This window comes from Panicum virgatum, chromosome 7K (assembly GCF_016808335.1).
Source record: "Panicum virgatum strain AP13 chromosome 7K, P.virgatum_v5, whole genome shotgun sequence".
Lineage (NCBI taxonomy): Eukaryota > Viridiplantae > Streptophyta > Magnoliopsida > Poales > Poaceae > Panicum > Panicum virgatum.
In genome coordinates this window covers 31,765,175-31,782,703 of record NC_053142.1, presented here as the reverse complement: position 1 = coordinate 31,782,703, position 17,529 = coordinate 31,765,175, and the positions used below count along the sequence as shown (strand labels likewise).

Sequence of the window (17,529 nt, the reverse complement as noted above, 5' to 3'; positions counted from 1 at the left end):
ATTGGGTGCGTCAGTGCCATGCAACATCACACTCCTCTTTTACCATTAACATGCATGTTGATCAGACTCTTATCGTTGATCACATCAATTGATCAATCACGCAGATTGACAAGATAAGATCAATGCTAGTGATTCTTATTATTTGTATATATTTAATTGATTTAATGATTTTTCCATTCTGGTAAAGGAAATGGGTAAAGCAGCCTCGCTTCAAAAAAATTTATATACATTTTATAGAAACCACAAGTGAAATTGTTATATATGTTCTAATCAATGTACTCCCACCGATCTTAAACATCATAATGATGTTTATTTAAAGCTAATTAATTTATATAGGAAAAGATATTTGATTCGTAAAAACCCAATTAGCTTGTCCATAACGTCATATAATCATATATCTAAAAATGGAGAAAGCATATTGTTATTCGAAATAAGTTTTATCTGGAAAATTCATGCTAGCACATGTTTGTGGAAAAACAAAATTGTTCATCTCCAGTAGCAAATAAATAAGACATCCGGCAATTTTGACCTTGAAGCATAAAATATTTTACAGATTGAACCGGAGTGACCGTTGTCAACTCAGTCTTTGAAGATGCTCATATATAGGGGTAGGATTTGTGTATGTGCGCTCATAGTGTTGAGTGCGCGTGCGTTGTGAGTATCTAAATTACATTGTGTAATTAAAAAAGTACAAATAAAAATATGAGATTCCGGACATTTTTGTCAAAATATGGATTAGTAACCAATCGTGCCAGCTTTACTGGCAGACACTAATTTTTTTGAAATCCGTTTCAAATAACTTTTAAGATTTCAAACACTTCTTCCAAATTTTTGAGGCCCGTAGTTGGTGATACCTGGCTACCAGCTTTTCTGGGATATTCTCTCTTTCAGCAAGAACATGGTGCAGAACCAATTCCAGTATCGGAGTAATCAGCCACTTGCTGTGCCGTCGGCAGATTGGTTTTAAGCAGTGTGTGTGCACAGTTACAGTAGGTCGGCCGCAATCAAGTCTCGTCATTTTGTTTCGGCGTTGGCAGCATCATCTTGGGCAGCAGATTCCTCGCCCTGTTCTTCATCCTGGGGCAGAACACCCGCAGCTTTCTCCTGCGCTTCTCTGGCTTTGCCCCAGAGCACCATGTACAGCCCGGGCCGGCCACGATCAGGACGGCGCCCAGCGCGCTGCAAAAATGGCAGCCACACACCACATCGCCCGTGAAAAAAAAAGAACGAGACCGATCCGCATGGCCGGGGTGAGTGCGAGAGCAAGGGCAGGCGCCACGTACATCCCGAGGTGCAGGGTCTCGTCGAGGAAGACGGAGCTGAGCACCGCGACGAAGACGATGATAAGCGGGCCGAACATGGCCACGTACAGGGGGCCCCGCTCCCGCAGGCACCACGACATCAGCGGGAACGCGAACCTGGACGCCACGATCCCCTGCAGACCAAGAACACGGGCACTTGCTGCATCAGATCGTCACTACGATTCATGAACACGGCAGCAATCGCAGATCGATCTCTGGTTCGTCGCCGATGCGGCGGCGCTTGCTCACCGCGTAGGCCGACGAGTAGAGCCTGACGCCGAGGCCGAGGCGCCAGTGCGCCGCGTCCCGGTGGAAGCAGAGCGCGAGCAGCGCGGACTGGGCGGCGCCGGCGAGGCACACCAGCGCGGCGATGGAGTAGTGGCACGGGAAGGCCTCCCCGACCCGGGCCTGGATGGAGAGCCAGACGGCGTAGCTGAAGCAGCTGGCGACGGCGAGGAACGAGCCCGCGGCGCGGGCGGCGGCCGACGTCGCCGCCGCGCCGCCGGAGCCCGACCGCGCGCGCGAGCCGGTGCGTGAACCCGAGCTCGGGCCCCCCGTAGAAGGTGACCACCATCGCGCCGCTGAGGCCGACCAGCGTGCCCGCCAGCTTCGCCCGCCCGCTGGCCTTGCCGAGCTTCACCATCTCCTGCCTGTCGAATGCAACCATGGCGGTGAGATCGCTGCGTGAAGTTGGAAGAAATAAAGATGTCTGAATATATAGTATAGTGGCAGTTCAGTGACCTGGTCAGGATGGCAACGATGAAGGGGGACTGGGGCGTGAGGTTGCTGAGAGCGGTGACGATGGTCGTTGAGTTGGTCAGCTTCATGGCAAGCACTAGCAAGTTCTGGTTTATGGCAATTCTGCAGGTGTGGCAACAAGATAGAGATAGGAGCATGACGAGCCATCCCCAGCTTTCTTGCTAATACTTAGCTTACTGATGACACAGCGCTTACCCAAAAAGTATTAGCGCTGTGGTGGCCGTTTCTTCCTGCAGGAATTGAAGCACAAGAGCTTTAGGAGATATTATTAATTTATTATAGTAAAAATAGAAACGAAGTCGTAGTGGAAGTGAAAAATAAAGGCATGATCAAATGTTTGTCTAGCTTTTCTCTAGCAGGAAAAATGTGTAAATACTTGAAGAAATCGAACAAAGTGAGAAACGCAAATCAGTTGCAGCAAAACTGTCGCCAGTACTACCAACAGGGCTACAAACATGCATCCGATGCATGTGTGTTTGTTCACCTCTCGACGAGGAAGGCGAGCGGGCAGAGGAAGGCGGAGGCGAACATGAGGCGGTACGCGACGAGGACGCGCACGTCCATGCCGTCGTCCAGCGCGAGCTTGATGAAGATCTGCAGCGCCGAGAAGACGAACTCCACCGCCACCATCGCCACCGCCGGCTTCGTGCCGCCCACCACCCCGCCGCCGCTCCCCATGCCGCGGGCGCCCGCGGGCCGGCCGGCCGGCCGGCCGGCTGGAGCTGGAGCACACTGGTGCTTCCTGCCTTCGTTCAATCAACAGCACGACCCGAGCAATCAGCAGACGGATCGCATGCGCGTGCTCTAGTCTAAATATAGTCGTAGGAGCGAGATCCCATTCCCAGCTGCGGCGTTAGGCGCCATGCCCATGCTTCGCTGGTTTTTTAGTTTCTCATCGGTGCTGCCGCCTTGGCGCGCCACGGCATGTCGCGGGAACCGATGGGTGACGGCCGGTGACGGGCTATGAATCACCGATACTTCACTAACCCAGCCGTACCCGTATCCAATATTTGCGTATCCGATACTTCGATACTCTCTCTATTCTACCACTATGTCGTTTTTTAAACTCACGTATCGCCGTACCCGTATCGCGTATCGGTGATACATAGGTGACGGGCCTGGCGACGTCAGTGCTGCGCCGCTGGACGTCCCGGCGCGTCACTCTGTACGTGGCCCCGGTCTTGCAATTTCTGTCACCAGATCAGGCAGCTCTCTGTTTTTGTGCAGCCTCCTTGCTGGTGCTTCATTTCGCATCCACCTGTTCTCTGGGCTTCTGGCTCAGGAGATTGGATTTGCCATTCTTTATGCAAATGTAGCAAGGCAGGAACAACAAGAAACATCAAGTTCTAGGGGTCTCTGACCAGAGCTCACTTCAAAGAGGACATGAACGACAATGGTATCAAAAAACGTACTTGATTAATATGTGTTTTTTCGAGCTGTGCACTCATTGGATTGTGTCTTGCAAGGAAGAATGGTTCTAATTTTTTTTTTCTGCGATGTTACAAGGAAGAATACTTGGACACGGGTGTAAGATTGACAAAGAAGAGGAAACAATTTATCCAGCAGCTGTACTGTCTCTGCCTCCTATAAGGTTGACCATTTCGCGAGTCTCTATGTGAAGGAACATAGAAGATGCCCAGCTTGCACAAATCCTTTTCAGAGCACGGATATGCTGTTCTATTCTCATCAAAATTCGGCAAGAACCATGTGTGTGTCAGTGTGTGTGTGTGTGTGTGTGCAGCCGTAGGATATGCAGGCAATAATCTTCTAGGAAGTGCCATGCTCCTTGTAAGAAAGTTACGAATAAGCGTCGCTGGTTTGTTAAACCTCTGATGGATCTGCTCTCTCTAGAACAAAGATGTTTTCCTTGTCGTCTCTTCCGATCCGCAAGGTTTCGTCGACATATCTATTCAAAATTTGAGGAAGACAACATATGGAAATTTGTTACCTCTGCCACTTGCTACTGGAAATTATCTTGATCACTGATCGATTGACTGACTGATTGAACAATTAGAAGTGGATTAAACAAAGATGAAGTTACTATGCTGATCGACAACAATTTTTTTTTTTGTAAAAAAGGATACGTTATCTCTAGCCAACCCTCTGGGTTGAATATGGCCAGGAGCATGTCGTAGTTCTTCTGAAATATATTCATTAGCTGCACATCCAAATGTGAGAATCAATCTAGACGCATTGGAAATTCCATGGGATTCATTCTCTGGAAATAAAGAGGAGACCAGTATGAATTTTTACCTGTTCTGGGGTGATAGTTGAACTCTCAAGTTTGATATCCACTCTCTGAAACAAGAAGCTACAAGTTGTGAGGAAGTTTCAGGCTTGTAGCAATCAGGATCAGCAGCAAGACAGTGATACTACAATAATTTCTAACAAAAATCAGGATAATCAACAGCAGAAAGAAGACTTACCGTTTTACTAGTGACACTGTACGAAGCTTCGACGGTGAGCTTCCCCGACAATATCTTAAATGCTCTCGCGCTGAATTTGATCACATTCACCGCCTTTTCCTTTTGGGTGTAGAGAAGTGACGCTAAATCTCCATTTATTTCAAGCGATGGCAAAAATCAAAACTTACTTGGTTTGCAATTAGAACCTCCATGAATAACCCAAATGCAATTTGCATAGTCTAGGTAACTCCCGGTTAAGATACAATTATTTGGATGTTGGAACGTTACTATCTATTCCAAATGCTCGGATATGCAATGCAGTGTCACAGTGTGCAGGATCTATGCTACTATATTTAAATATTAAAAAAGCTACCCAATCAAGGCACTCCCTCCGCTTTTTAATATACTACGAAGATGTCACATATTTTAAAAGGGGTGGAGTATAAAAGTTGAGCTGATCAAATGGCAACCCACAGCCAATCAGGATGGTCCGAACAGAGTAGCACGTCACGGATGCTACACATAATTACAGAGCCGTCAGCACGACGATTCCACTGCAGGTAGCCTTGACTGACCTCTTTGACGTCAATTATCTGGAGGAAGTCCCCTAGGCTGATGAAATCCCTGAGCCCCAGCTTGGTCCTCTTCTTCCCCAGGATGGAGATGGTGCTGTAGATGAGCTTCCAGCACCCGTCCACCTTCGCACCACCCAAACACAACCCCACGCAAGACGCGATCAGCACCCGAGAGTTCAAATGCTATGATCTGCAGCTCATACCTTCTCCCGCAGCTCGGCGGTGGGCTCCGGCGTGGGGTTTCGGGCCTCGAGCAGCTCCACCAGGCGGTGGACCTCCGACCGCCGGACGGACGTCATCCCGAATATCCCTCTGTCCGCGCCTTCCAGGGCTCGGCGCAGCGCGGCCTTGGCGTCGTCGCCCGCGCTCCCGTGCCCGGAGCCGGAGGCTCCCGCGAGGGACACGCCGCTCTGGCTCTGCTCGGGAGCCGCCGCCGCCCTCACGGCGCGCGATCCCCGGCGCCGGCGCGCGGGAGGGAGGGCACAATGCGAGATGGCGGCGCTCGTCGCCGCCGCCGCCGTGGCGCGGTGGCAGTGCGCCGGCGGGACGAGGACGGTGGCTGCCATGGCGGGGAACCGACAGGGCTGGGTCGGCCGGCCGGCCGGCTGGCTGGCTAGAGGGCGCGGCGAAGGCGGTGGCAGGGCGGCCTCGGCTCCATGCTCTCCTGCTGGTCCTGGTCGCAGCAGCTCCCGCACGCGCGCGCGGGAGGGAGGAGGCGCTAATACGTGGGTGGGTGGGTGGGAAGTGGCCGGCCTCTGTGCTGCACAGCTCTGGCCACACCCGCGAGGATAACGTTGTGGCCCGGCACGAGCAGGCACAGCAGCAGCGAGGTCAGGAGCTGCGGGCTGCAGCTGAGCGTTGCGTTGCGTTGGCCTACCACACACTTGCGCAGCTCTTCTTGTCCGCGACCGTCGTCAGCGAGAGATCAACAGATCGGCACGTGAGCTCGGTTAGAAAAGGAGATCAATCCAATCCGTATGGAGGGACGTTGGGCTCGGATCTGGCCGGTGCCGGCGACGGCGACATGTGCAGGCAAGACTGGGAGACAGACCGCGCCGAACGTGCACGGCGTGGAGGAATAATCCTGTATAAACAAGAGAGCACGGCGGCAGGGCACCCATCACCACGGGCTTCTACTGGAGAACGTGGCGGCCAGCGGTTGGATGACAGTATGTATCAATGGGCGGAATAGTTGCTCGTAGGAACACGTGTCGAACAATCAAATCAAATCAAATAATTTCCTCTTTCGGTACCTCAACGTACAGTTCAGATCACAATGCGCGATACTAATTACGAACCACCTGATGCTAATTGACACAACAGTTGCAAACCTTGGGATACACAGCCAGGTCGGTGTTGCAACAAAAGCGGCGACGACCGCAAGAGACTGGTGCAGACCAGCAACATCAGATAACAGAGTTGTGATATCTCCGGAAATCATAGGGATAATATTCTAGTAGAATTGGAGATTATACAATTATAGATGGTCCCGTGCATCAGCACCTGTATCCGCCCTTTTATCTTACAACACCAAAAGAATGGATCAAAATTCATAATACACGACAACAGAATGATAATTACAAGAAATTTCAAAAAAAAAACATGAGAGAGAGAGAGAGAGACAGAGAGGGAATACCAAAAAGAAAAAGAAAAAAAAACTGGGAAGAGACCACGGCGACGAGGAAATGGCACACCCAGCGTTAAGCTCACCGTCGCCGCCTGGAGACTACAGGAGAACTTGAACCTGTCTGCTGCCGTCTAAAACTGGGCGAGGAGGTTTGAACCGGGGCGTGCTGTGGCGCTGGTGCATGGTGAGAAGAATAAGCAGCAGACTTTGAGCCTGCCGGTGCAGATGATAATTGGAGAGTCGACTCCATGAAGCATGCTATATTTAACCGGGTTCTCTCCAGCTCCGCTTGCAGCAGATCACTACTGTACTGTTGAGCAAGCGCCTGCAAAGCCGAAAATGTTTTTTGCGATTATACATGGTCCTTTGTAAGAAATGACAACACGTTTCCGGAAGTAGCAGAAAGCTACCGCAAATTTAATGTCACACTACCCTGACAGATGTATTTTACATCTATTATCAATTTGCAAACGAGCAATGTTAATAATCCAGAAGCAGGATACTTTCGGGCACTTACAAGCAAATCATCAGGTGAAACTGATGCTTGTCCATCTGAGGCAGCATCTTCACTACCACGAGTTGGTCGACGTTGGTGCCCAGGATTCTCCAAAGCTTCTGCCAGACTTTCACAGGCCTTTTCCAACAAGTTCTCTTGAAAGGATTTCAGAGCCTGCTGTGCCTCAGATGAAAAGTATGCGTGCAGTACTGTCTCAAAGTACTCAAGCTGCAGGCATATAACACAGAAGATTGGATACTAAGCAGAATTGCCAAACCATTAAAGTAGATAGGACTGCTGTGACATATATAACTAAACACTTACCTCAAGCATGAGCTGACAAAAACCGTTTGCATCTAATAGTCTAATATCTTTTGTCTTGTTCTCATGGAAAACGCTAAGAAAAATGTCAACCAAACCCTCCACCAAAATTTTCATCGTCTTCTCCAACAAAGGCCGAGCACCAGAGTATACCTGAAATCAGGCAAAAGTTAACAGTTGCATGATATTAGCCCTGTTTGTTTCCGCCTTTCTCAGACACGCTTAGATTATAAGCTAAGCGAAGATTTTCAGTTCAAATCTCCGAGGCGGATTACCAAAAAAGCGAAAATAAGCAGAGCGTTTGTGGGATTATCACTTATTTCCACTGATAAGCCGATTATAATAGGAAACAAACAGGACTATAGTCAAATAGCACTCTAAGATACTCCAATCAAAAACGCAAGCCATTTTTTGTCCTAAGTCAAACTTCTCTAATGTTGACCAAGTTTCTAGAAAAATGGACCAACACCTACAACACCAAAACAGTTTCATTAAATCCACCATGAAATATATCTTGTTAATGCATTTCTTTGGTATAGTAGATGTTGATATATATTTTTCTACAAACTTGGTCAAAGTTGGAGAAGTTTGACTTAGGACAATACCAAAATGACATACATTCTGGAATGGAGTAAAATATTGATGCATAAGATATAAGTGCAATCAGATATGAAATTCATCGAATAACAAGCACCCCGGGGAGCTGTGACATTACATTAGCATTTCTTTATCTAAGTAATGAACAAATCTCACAAACTTTGCAAGAATGCTACAGTTTGCTCGGTATGAACAATATTCATAATATTAGAAGGTGAAAAGTGTAAAAATTGGACCTTTCCAGCTATCTCGTTCTAAGAAGAGAGGAACCTGTTAACTACCAGGCGCACAATCTATCCAGTACTAAAAGTACCATATGGACTTGCCGTAACCTGTGCTATTTGTTTTAGGGACAGAGGTAGCAACAGAACTTCAGAGGGGCAGTCAGCGGACTAGTCTCTTTTACAAACGAAACAGCTATTTTTGTTCTAAGCAGATTAGGTACTCAGGAAAAGTGTTTTTTTTCTGATGCAGATATATGAATACAACAGTTCGGCATAGATCATGTGGGCCCAAAGATGATAGTAAATTATCCAATAAAAGGTATTTATTCTTTACCCCAATTTCAAGCATATTAATAGGAAAGGCAATGGTGTCATGACAAAATTTAAATATCCATAATAAGAATAGAAAATGATGGAGACCTCTGCATGTACTGCTACAAGGATGTGTAGTAAATCAAGAGTTGCATCCCGAATGCCCTGCAAGGAGAAAGCAATGATATTAACACTGTAGTTTCACAAGACAACAAAAGCCGTTGGTCAACAGCAATAAGCATAAGGATGCCAATCCATTTTCATTAATTGTATCCAAGTATTAGTTACAGCCTGTACAAACAGAGTGAACCCAGAACATATTCTAGATGTAACTGTCTTCCAGTAAATAGCAAGATGCTACAAAGTTTGAACTGCATCCCATCATCCCATGATGGAGAGTCCAGTTCTAATTTCTAAAATACCATTGATTGTTTCAAAAAGAAATCCTGAAACACATATAGTGACATACCACAAATGTTTTTGTGTGTGTGTGTGTGTGGGTGGGGTGGGGGGGGGGGGTGGGGGGGGGGCTCTACATCTACATACCTTTACTGACGGTGCTGCTCCCCAGTTAATCCCAGAATCCAAAAGATAACTCTGTGCGGCACTTCTGATCAAGTTTGACTAATCAAACAACAAAAGGATGAGCAAGAGGGAAGGTAAATAACATAATGAGCAAAAACTAAAAATAAAAAACAAGAAAAATATTACCCCAGCATCAATTTTGATCTGCAAAAAATTCCTAACACTTAAGATTTACAGTTGTCCCTAGCATTAGTAGGATCCACAAAAAAATTTAACACTTAAGATCCACAGTTATCCCTAGCACTACTAGGATCTAGAGAAACTCCTAACATTTAAGATTTACAGTTGTCCCTAGTATTAGTAGGATCTGTGGAACACTGGAACTTCCTAGCACTTCCTCAAGAGCTATATGGGCCTGTGACACAAGTATTCTTGCCTGCTACGCATGGTTGTGAAAGGCATGAAATAATATGATAATAATATATCAAAGGAAGACAAAAAAAATCCAATATTACCACAATAACTAGGACTTCCAACAAAACTGCTGCACTCATGAAAAAAAAATAAAGTAACTGCGAAGCTACACTAAAACATAAGTTTGTTACTTCACAAGCTTCATTAAGTTGTTTTGGATGCTTTATTAAGTTCTTTCAGAACTATAGTACTATTGAGGAATTAGAAACACTATATCAGTTCTTGAATATAAGAGAATTTGAGCATGTAAAATATATCAGAGAATAACCTTCACACACCTATATGAAAGGAAGCAACTGGGGTTATAATATTATGTTGTATCAATTTTCCTAAATGGGAAATTATGCATCTATTGGTTAATCAACATCATGTTCTGAATTGTGTACCATACCTTAGCAAAAGTATACTGGTCCAGGACTTTCTCTTCAAGTGCAGAGAAGGATGACATCAGATCTCGCATGTCAGAGTTTCGTTCATCATTATTCCTGTGACAGAAATTTTCATTGAATAGAGTAGAAGTATTTCAGCTTCTTTAATGAGTATAGGCTTTCCCAGTATCAAGGCTCCAGGCAAATATTTTATGAATGCTATCAGGTTACCTGACTGGAGACCAAATATGTCTATATCTGGTATACAGTTCATCGGAAAGTTCGACTTTGCAATACCCAATGTTACTCAAAATAACCAGTAGCTTCTTGTGCAAATCCCCATCTACGGTAGTGGATGTTTCTCTAGTACCATTTATGTAACCATTTTGGACATAATTGTTTTCTTTGTTTGATCTGTTCTGAGCTAGCTCCCCTCCAAACCTCTCTAGGTAACCTGAAGCATTTATAAAGATTGTCAAAAAATAAAGATTAGAAAATGATGTTAACAGTATATATGCAATTTGGATGATTCCACTAGCTACTTAGAGAAACTTCGTACCAGCAAAATCCAGAAAGGAATTTAAGAATGCAAGTCTGACAGACTCATTAATTTCCTGAAGTGGTTGAGAAATGTCATATGATTTCGCAGTCTCACTCATCAGATTAAGAATCATACTGAAACAAAACAAACACAGATTAGGGACCATGTTCCATTACAAAAATATTAGTGAAGCCACAAGAGTTCTTGTCGGTTTACAAATTCAGCACATGGAAAGTTCAACTATTTTGTAATGTTGAAAAATTTTAAATACAGTAGATTGAACATAAAACTAGAGATGTGGAATCACTTTGAACAATCATGCTAAAAAAATTCAGATTTTTCACAGCAAGGGGAAAGAGTGAGACACAAATTGTGATACTAGATGATGGAATTCATTCATAGCTAGGACAAGAAAATAACCCGAAGCACAGCATCAAAAGCACAATCCTAATAAATCTAAGTGGTGAAGGCTTATGCTTGATCGTTACAACAATGGAAGCTAAAGCAATAAGATGTACACAACAGAGTAAGAAAATCGATGTTGTATCTAATTCTAATAATTTCTTCCTGACGCCATAATAACTATAGTACTATACTCAGTGGCAAGAAGGAACCATGCCTCTAGTGCAAAAAAAAAAGTAGTAGTTATCTTTTAGAAAATAAATATTAAAAATGATGGTCAATTGCAAAGTAACAATGTGAAAAAAACTCACAGTTTTTTTTTTGAAATAATGCAGCATAACAAACTGAACATGATGGAAAAAGGTGCAATACTATATAGAAATAAAGAAGTCTTACGTATCAATCCAGTCCATCGCTGAAATTGTGATCTCACGGAATTCCAATGGCATGCATGAAATTGCATATGGAGACTTGTTTCTCTCAAGGGTGGATAAAGTAACCCAAGTCTCATCTTTTGATATCTCCTTAGTTGTTGACCGCATCCATGAACAAAGCCGCAGAATGTAAAGCTTTGTCATTTCAAAATGAAGGGCGCGCAACATTTTAACTGGCATAATTGTTAACACATTCAGGATACAAGACAAATTTTGCAGGCTTTGGATAAGCTCCTAATTAAGAGGCCATACCAGCAGTTGGAGACGAATCCTTTCCTTCAAGGGTCTGACAGGCCTTAGCTATTTCTTTTATAGTGTCACTCATGTATGGAGAAAGAATGTTGCATTCCTCAAAATCACGGAAGGTATTCTGAACCTGTTGATGTCAAAGCATGTTTAACTACTAATACAATCAACTGTCCTAAGTACCACGGTTCAACATTAAAATTCCACACGCGCACTAATTGTACCTTGGTGTCAAAAGCTGACACAGTAGCCCGAACCATACTAGCAACTTCATCAAGAGTATGGTTCGTGTATTTTGCTTCTCCACCTTTCTCATCAGTCTTATTTGCGACTGGCTTCGCATTCATGTTAGCATCAGAAACTACAGTCCCAGTAGCTGCCTGTAAACAATATGTATAATTAGCAAATCCATGAAAATCCCTCTTTTTTAAGACATAAATCAGTACAACATATCTTAGTCTCATCTTTTAAATGAGGATTGAAGCAGACATCATTATTCAGATTGACATTATCAGAAATACACTTTAATTTCAGTTTATTATTGCACAAACGTGAGGGTGGAAATGTTTAGTTTCAGCAGCTCAGAAAAGCAATATGATTTGTTACAAGAACTAATTAGTGTCTCAAGACCTATAATTACCATGTGTGTTCATACCTTGGCAAATTTTCCACTGAAGACAGATAAAGCTAATCTCCAGAAAGCTGGAACATGCTGGATAAGTACAGAAGTTAGCCTACGAATGTAGCTAGACCTTAAACCGTCAGCTTCTTCAGCCATAACATTTGTTGACAACTGATCAGTTCGGGGAGAATCACCGATGGTGGAATCAACTTCCAACTAAACAAGAATTGGGAACAAAGTCCACATTAACATAGGAAACACATAAATAGCATGAAAATATAAAATGTGCTGAACTACAAGAAGTAATATGCTCACAGATTTATTTGAATCTTGTTGCAGCTGCCTCCACTTTGAATCAGATAGCACTTTGTCACGAATTTTATTTTGCAAAATCTCCATTCTTGCTTCATGATCTTGAGTACATTTTTCAAACAATCCATGGATCCTACTATTCTGAAAGGAAATACTAAGACATAAGTATAGAGTTAACAGAGCCAGAAGTCAATTTTTTTAAAGCACAGTTAACAATAAGAAAATTTAAGTTATAGCAGACATTTTTAGAAAAGTTTAACCTGAATATTTAGATAGTGCCACACTGGATCTGTTTCAGGTTCCAACTCCAACAGTAGACGAACAATGTTCTCAAGCTGAATTGTAAGCAGGAAATCAGTAAGCAAACAGAACAAAATCATCAGATGACTTCAGTTTAAAATGGTGCAAGTAGTTAAGTACTAGGCAATCAACTAGTCCATTGTAGACAAAGCAATGTACTGTAACTCTGCTAACTGCCCTCTATTACGCCATCTCTATCTGGTTATGTTCAAAATTGCTCAAACCTAAACTTGCTAAACCATCTTTCACTGACAACAAAAGTAAGTAATTTCCAGATGTCTCCAAGATATTACAGGCATGTTCCACTAACCTCAGCAAGGTCAAGATGAGGATCCTCCATTGATTTATACAGCATGCCCCTGAATTCTTGCATCACCTTTTCCACTTCCTCAAGTACACGTTTTAGTATCCCCACCTGTAGGTTCACCATAACACCATAGCAAACATATTGAATGATGTACATCTACAATTGTTGTAGCATATAGTTCCTAACAACGAATGATGGGGCCACACAATACAATGGAGAAATTTGCATGTGCTAAACTTTAGCACGGCACCATCCATAATTTTCTATGGCAACAGATACCAAGCCATCGAAAACAAATGAGTCAGTTCACCAAGGACAAGCAATCGAAAACAAATGAGTTACTTCACCAAGGAATAAGTAATTATAAGTTTAGTACATCATTAAACCTAGCATTTCTAAGAGTGGAGATTATTACTTGTTACTTCCATTTAAGAGTGGAGATTATTATCTGATCAAATAGATAAGTAAGCCATTAGACATAATATATACAATACAGAATTTGTCACATACAAACTGGAACTTGATCTTAAACTCATTTTCTATAATGAGTGAGCTGGATGATCCAGGAATAACTTGTCAGCTACAAGCCTAAAAAATAGCATCACTGAATATGATTGTCCATGCATGCTTCACCACCCTACGCAATCAGCATATAAGCCAAAAAGAAATGAATCCAAAACACACATCAAATACTTTAATAATCCATAACAGTTGTTGGCACGAAACCATAGGAGAGTAGGGGAGCGATTTCTTTATACATGCTCCAGTCCTACAAACTAGTGAAAATAATCCACTCAGGCCTATTGTGAATCATCAACAGTTTAGGTATCTTGATAGGTAAGAGAAGTTTCTTCCATTAACGCTCAGTTTTCAAACAATTGAATACCCCGTTACCCCTGTTGAATAACAGATCAAATAAAATAAATTAAGAAGTTGACGTACATGGGAAGGAAGAACAATTGACTTTGCTTTTTGGTACTCTCTGACAGCAAGATCATATTCTCCTTTTCTAATGTTCCCACGGATTGCACTTGGTAGGTTAAATAATGTTCGGAATCTTTGAAGCATTCCCTGGACAGATCTGATCTTCTCAGCTTGTGCCTGTGCCAGAAGGCAAGAATGTAATGCACCCAAGAAGAAATGCCACAAAAGCTGTAATCAAGTTGGATAAAAAGTGGTTCCAGAGATAGTCTGTATACCTGCCTCTCAAATAGAGGCTCAAATGCACGATTTGCCACGCCGCTAATTTTTTGTGTGACTGAATGCAAATGAGAAGTACCTGCACCTTCAGGATCTTCCTCTATCTGTCTCAATTTCGACTCAATGTCTGACAATAAAAAAGTGTATTACAAAGAGATGCAAAATTTTCCCAGAAAGAAAAGATTATGAACATTTAACTGCAATAGCGGCAGATCTAACAGCTAAATAAATACCATCTATTGTAGTTTTGCACGAGACAAAACAATCAAAGTTCTCCTTGACTAACTGTTTTTTCTGCTGCGTTCTCCCTTTGAGATCAGTTTTCAAGGTGAGAGCACCAGACTCTAAGTCAGCAGCACTTGTGTCTTTATGGACCCACGAAAGGAAAACCTTTGGATCAAAATTTGGAGACGAATATATAACTTTGTCTGCAGAAGTGTAAAATAGACATCTTAGCAGGCATGAATATGATACAAGAAGAGATTCTAATAAAACCATCAGGCATACCTCGCAGATTGGGGTCCAAACCTTGAGACTTCTCCCTTGAAATCGGAGAACTTACTGAGGCATCAGTGATCAATCGCAGGGATTTATTATCCATGACACTGGTAAGGTAATAAATATTAATATATTATCCAATCATGCATTGGAAGCGGACATGGATGCGGATAATCTTAACTTGGTTCCATTAAATGAAATTAATTCACTTATCCTTCAGAGAATATCACACCAGCACAATATTAAATCTGTGTGATTTTAATACTAGCTGTTCATTTCTTTGGTATGGTCCAGCAGAAATGTTTTTAAAAATTACATTGAATAGATTAACTTTAAGTACTATGTACAGCCTTTTTGGTCCCAATTCTAGCTTCAGCTCCTCTAGCTTGAAGATAAAGAGCGACGAAGTAGCTTCTTCTACCCATGGCTTTTAAAGAAGCTGAGGCTGCCACCAAGAAAGAAGCCAAGAGCTTATCCGCCCTGTTATTTAGCTCCCATCCACCTTAAGCTAGCTACTTGGTTTATCCAAACAATTCCTGGGTGGCTTCTATTAAGAAGCTAGTTTCTCAAGCCAAAGAGAAACAATTTCAAAAGCAGATGAACTGAACCACAGCCAGACAAGCCTATGATTTTTCAGTGTGTATGAATCCCACCATAATGACAAAGATATAACAAAAACAAGAAAGAGAGGCTAGACCAGCATACAGAAAGATTCTGATCAAAAATTTTACAATGAGGCATCTCCCTAAGAGGAAAAGGTAATGTAGGAATAGAGTAGAGTACAACAAGGAGTGTATTTCCTTTATAAACTGCTTCTTAAGTGAGAAACAACACATGTAAATTGTAATGATAAAAAAAAACTAATGATAAGGTAGTTACCCAAGGCCCAATGGATCCAAAACCTCTACTCCTTTTGGTAGGGTCTGTACACTTGTGAGGGCCTTCCGGGCTGCTGCAGCAGCAGCTGCTGCTGCTTTCTGATCAAGTGCTTGAATACTAGGCGCTACTTTTGCTTCACGCATTTCTCGAACCTTGCGAGCAAGCTGAGTGAAGCAAAGGAGGGTACACAAAAGACATGTTCAGCATTAGTACGAAAATGCAAAAGGTACAAGAGAACAAGGCTAAATAAAATATCATTTTCGCATTTCAAAGCATTTGGCAACTATTATCTGGAGAAAGCAGATATGTCATGTCATGATATTAAGAAAATATGCTAAGTTGGAAACAATCAAGACATTGAAAAAAAACAACAGACAAGACAACCGAGAGTTTACCAGGAGAGAGATTCCAATGCTCCAGTGGGTATAATTATATTAGTCATTTGAATTTGGAGTTAGAAAAAAAAGAGAGGTGTAATACTGTGATTTATTCCCTTATTCAGCAATTTATAAAGCTAAAATCAAACAGTAACATACAGTTATCATAGCTGCAGGTATAGAATGATGTGGTGTGATTCATTTCCTTATTCAACAATTTATAAATCTAAAATCAAACAGTAACACACATTTATCATAGCTGTAGGCTGTAGGCTGTAGGTAAGCATTTGGTGTGACAAACAAAACAATGTGTGAAGCACAACCACTGGGACTTAGGGCTCGTTTGGATGGCGCCCTGGCCTGGGTTTGCCTGCCAGGCAATCAATCGCAGCCCCAGGCAATCGAAATCGAACGCCTGGGGACGCTGCCTGGCAGGCAGCGTCCAAACAGTCCCTTATTACTCTGGTTATAGTTATATTGATACATCGTCAAATTCCTAATCTCACATTGGTATTGATTCCTCTGATTATACCATGTCAGCACTCACAGTCCTTACCACAGCCAGGTACTAGCTCCTACTATCAAGTTCACCCTACCAACAAGGTAGGCCTACTCAGGAGCGCCACAACTGACCCCAGCTCACCAGAATTTTAAATTGAGCAAGCTAGAGTGCTCAGCTAGGTACCACAGTTCGCCATTGTTAAACCAGAGTACCATGGCATGCTTCACATGATCACGGCACTAGCTGAATTTCGGCGATCAATGACATTCCCAGCTCGCTAAGCAAAAGAGATTGGCCTTATCATTAAACCGCGCGATCCGTAGACGCGCCTAAGCCAGCAAAGCAACCACCGCCCGGGAGATCGAGATCTCGGTGAGCCACCCCCACCCCCCCCCCCCCCCTACCTCTGCCTCGTCGACGCGCTTCCAGCTCCTGGGCTCCTCCTCGTCGTCGTCCCCGTCGTCCCGCGACGCGGCCCTCCGCGCCCCGGCGCGCCCGCCGGCGCCCCCTCGGGGCGGCGGGGGCCCGCGGGCCCGGGGGTTGTCGTCCTCGTCGCCGGAGGAGATGGAGAGCAGCTCGACCTCGGAGTCCTCGTCCTCGTCGCCGCCGCGGCTGGGCTGGCGCGCCTTCGCGGGGGCGGCCCCCGCGCGGGCGTTGCCCCCGCCGCGCGCGTTGGGGGCGTGCGGGCGGACGAGGTTGACGACGGGTTTGTTGGCGGCGGGCGGGCGCTGGTGGCTGAGGTCCCGCGCCGCCTGCTCCTGCAGCGCCATCTGGAGGAGCTCGTCTTCGTCGACGTCGCTGTCGCTCGCCATGGCCGCGGGCGACGAGGGGCTCGGATCTGGGGCGGGAGGAAGGTGGAGGGGAGGACACAGAGAGGGAGCGCGCGTGTGTTAGACGGAGAGAGAGAAATTTCGGTCTGGACTTG

At 44.2% G+C, this 17,529-nt stretch overlaps 2 protein-coding genes and 1 pseudogene across 3 annotated transcripts; all 3 read right to left on the bottom strand.

The window, feature by feature from the left end:
- Positions 1 to 703: 703 nt before the first annotated feature.
- Positions 704 to 5,875, bottom strand: LOC120640120 (annotated as a pseudogene). The gene is made up of 9 exons (XR_005661744.1): positions 5,244 to 5,875; positions 4,487 to 5,163; positions 4,314 to 4,358; positions 4,145 to 4,218; positions 2,545 to 3,966; positions 2,043 to 2,213; positions 1,551 to 1,951; positions 1,284 to 1,435; positions 704 to 1,179 (listed from the first exon to the last, which is right to left on the bottom strand). The product of XR_005661744.1 is annotated as a WAT1-related protein At1g09380-like (transcript).
- Positions 4,040 to 5,606, bottom strand: LOC120640119 (fibrillin protein 5 homolog). The gene is made up of 6 exons (XM_039915999.1): positions 5,244 to 5,606; positions 5,041 to 5,163; positions 4,487 to 4,585; positions 4,314 to 4,358; positions 4,145 to 4,218; positions 4,040 to 4,058 (listed from the first exon to the last, which is right to left on the bottom strand). The coding sequence occupies exons 1-6, from the start codon at positions 5,604 to 5,606 to the stop codon at positions 4,040 to 4,042; spliced, it is 723 nt and encodes a 240-aa protein (XP_039771933.1).
- A 584-nt stretch (positions 5,876 to 6,459) lies between the features above and the next one.
- On the bottom strand, positions 6,460 to 17,498 carry LOC120640968 (exocyst complex component SEC5B-like). Its single transcript, XM_039916911.1, has 21 exons — positions 17,009 to 17,498; positions 15,726 to 15,889; positions 14,856 to 14,953; positions 14,582 to 14,776; positions 14,348 to 14,475; positions 14,091 to 14,249; positions 13,152 to 13,256; positions 12,802 to 12,876; positions 12,545 to 12,682; positions 12,263 to 12,445; positions 11,832 to 11,987; positions 11,614 to 11,737; positions 11,324 to 11,534; positions 10,544 to 10,659; positions 10,216 to 10,438; positions 10,008 to 10,101; positions 9,164 to 9,241; positions 8,726 to 8,782; positions 7,488 to 7,637; positions 7,185 to 7,391; positions 6,460 to 6,992 (listed from the first exon to the last, which is right to left on the bottom strand). Exons 1-21 carry the CDS (start codon positions 17,414 to 17,416, stop codon positions 6,747 to 6,749), a joined length of 3,315 nt encoding a protein of 1,104 aa, XP_039772845.1. The 5' UTR covers positions 17,417 to 17,498; the 3' UTR covers positions 6,460 to 6,746.
- Positions 17,499 to 17,529: the final 31 nt, after the last annotated feature.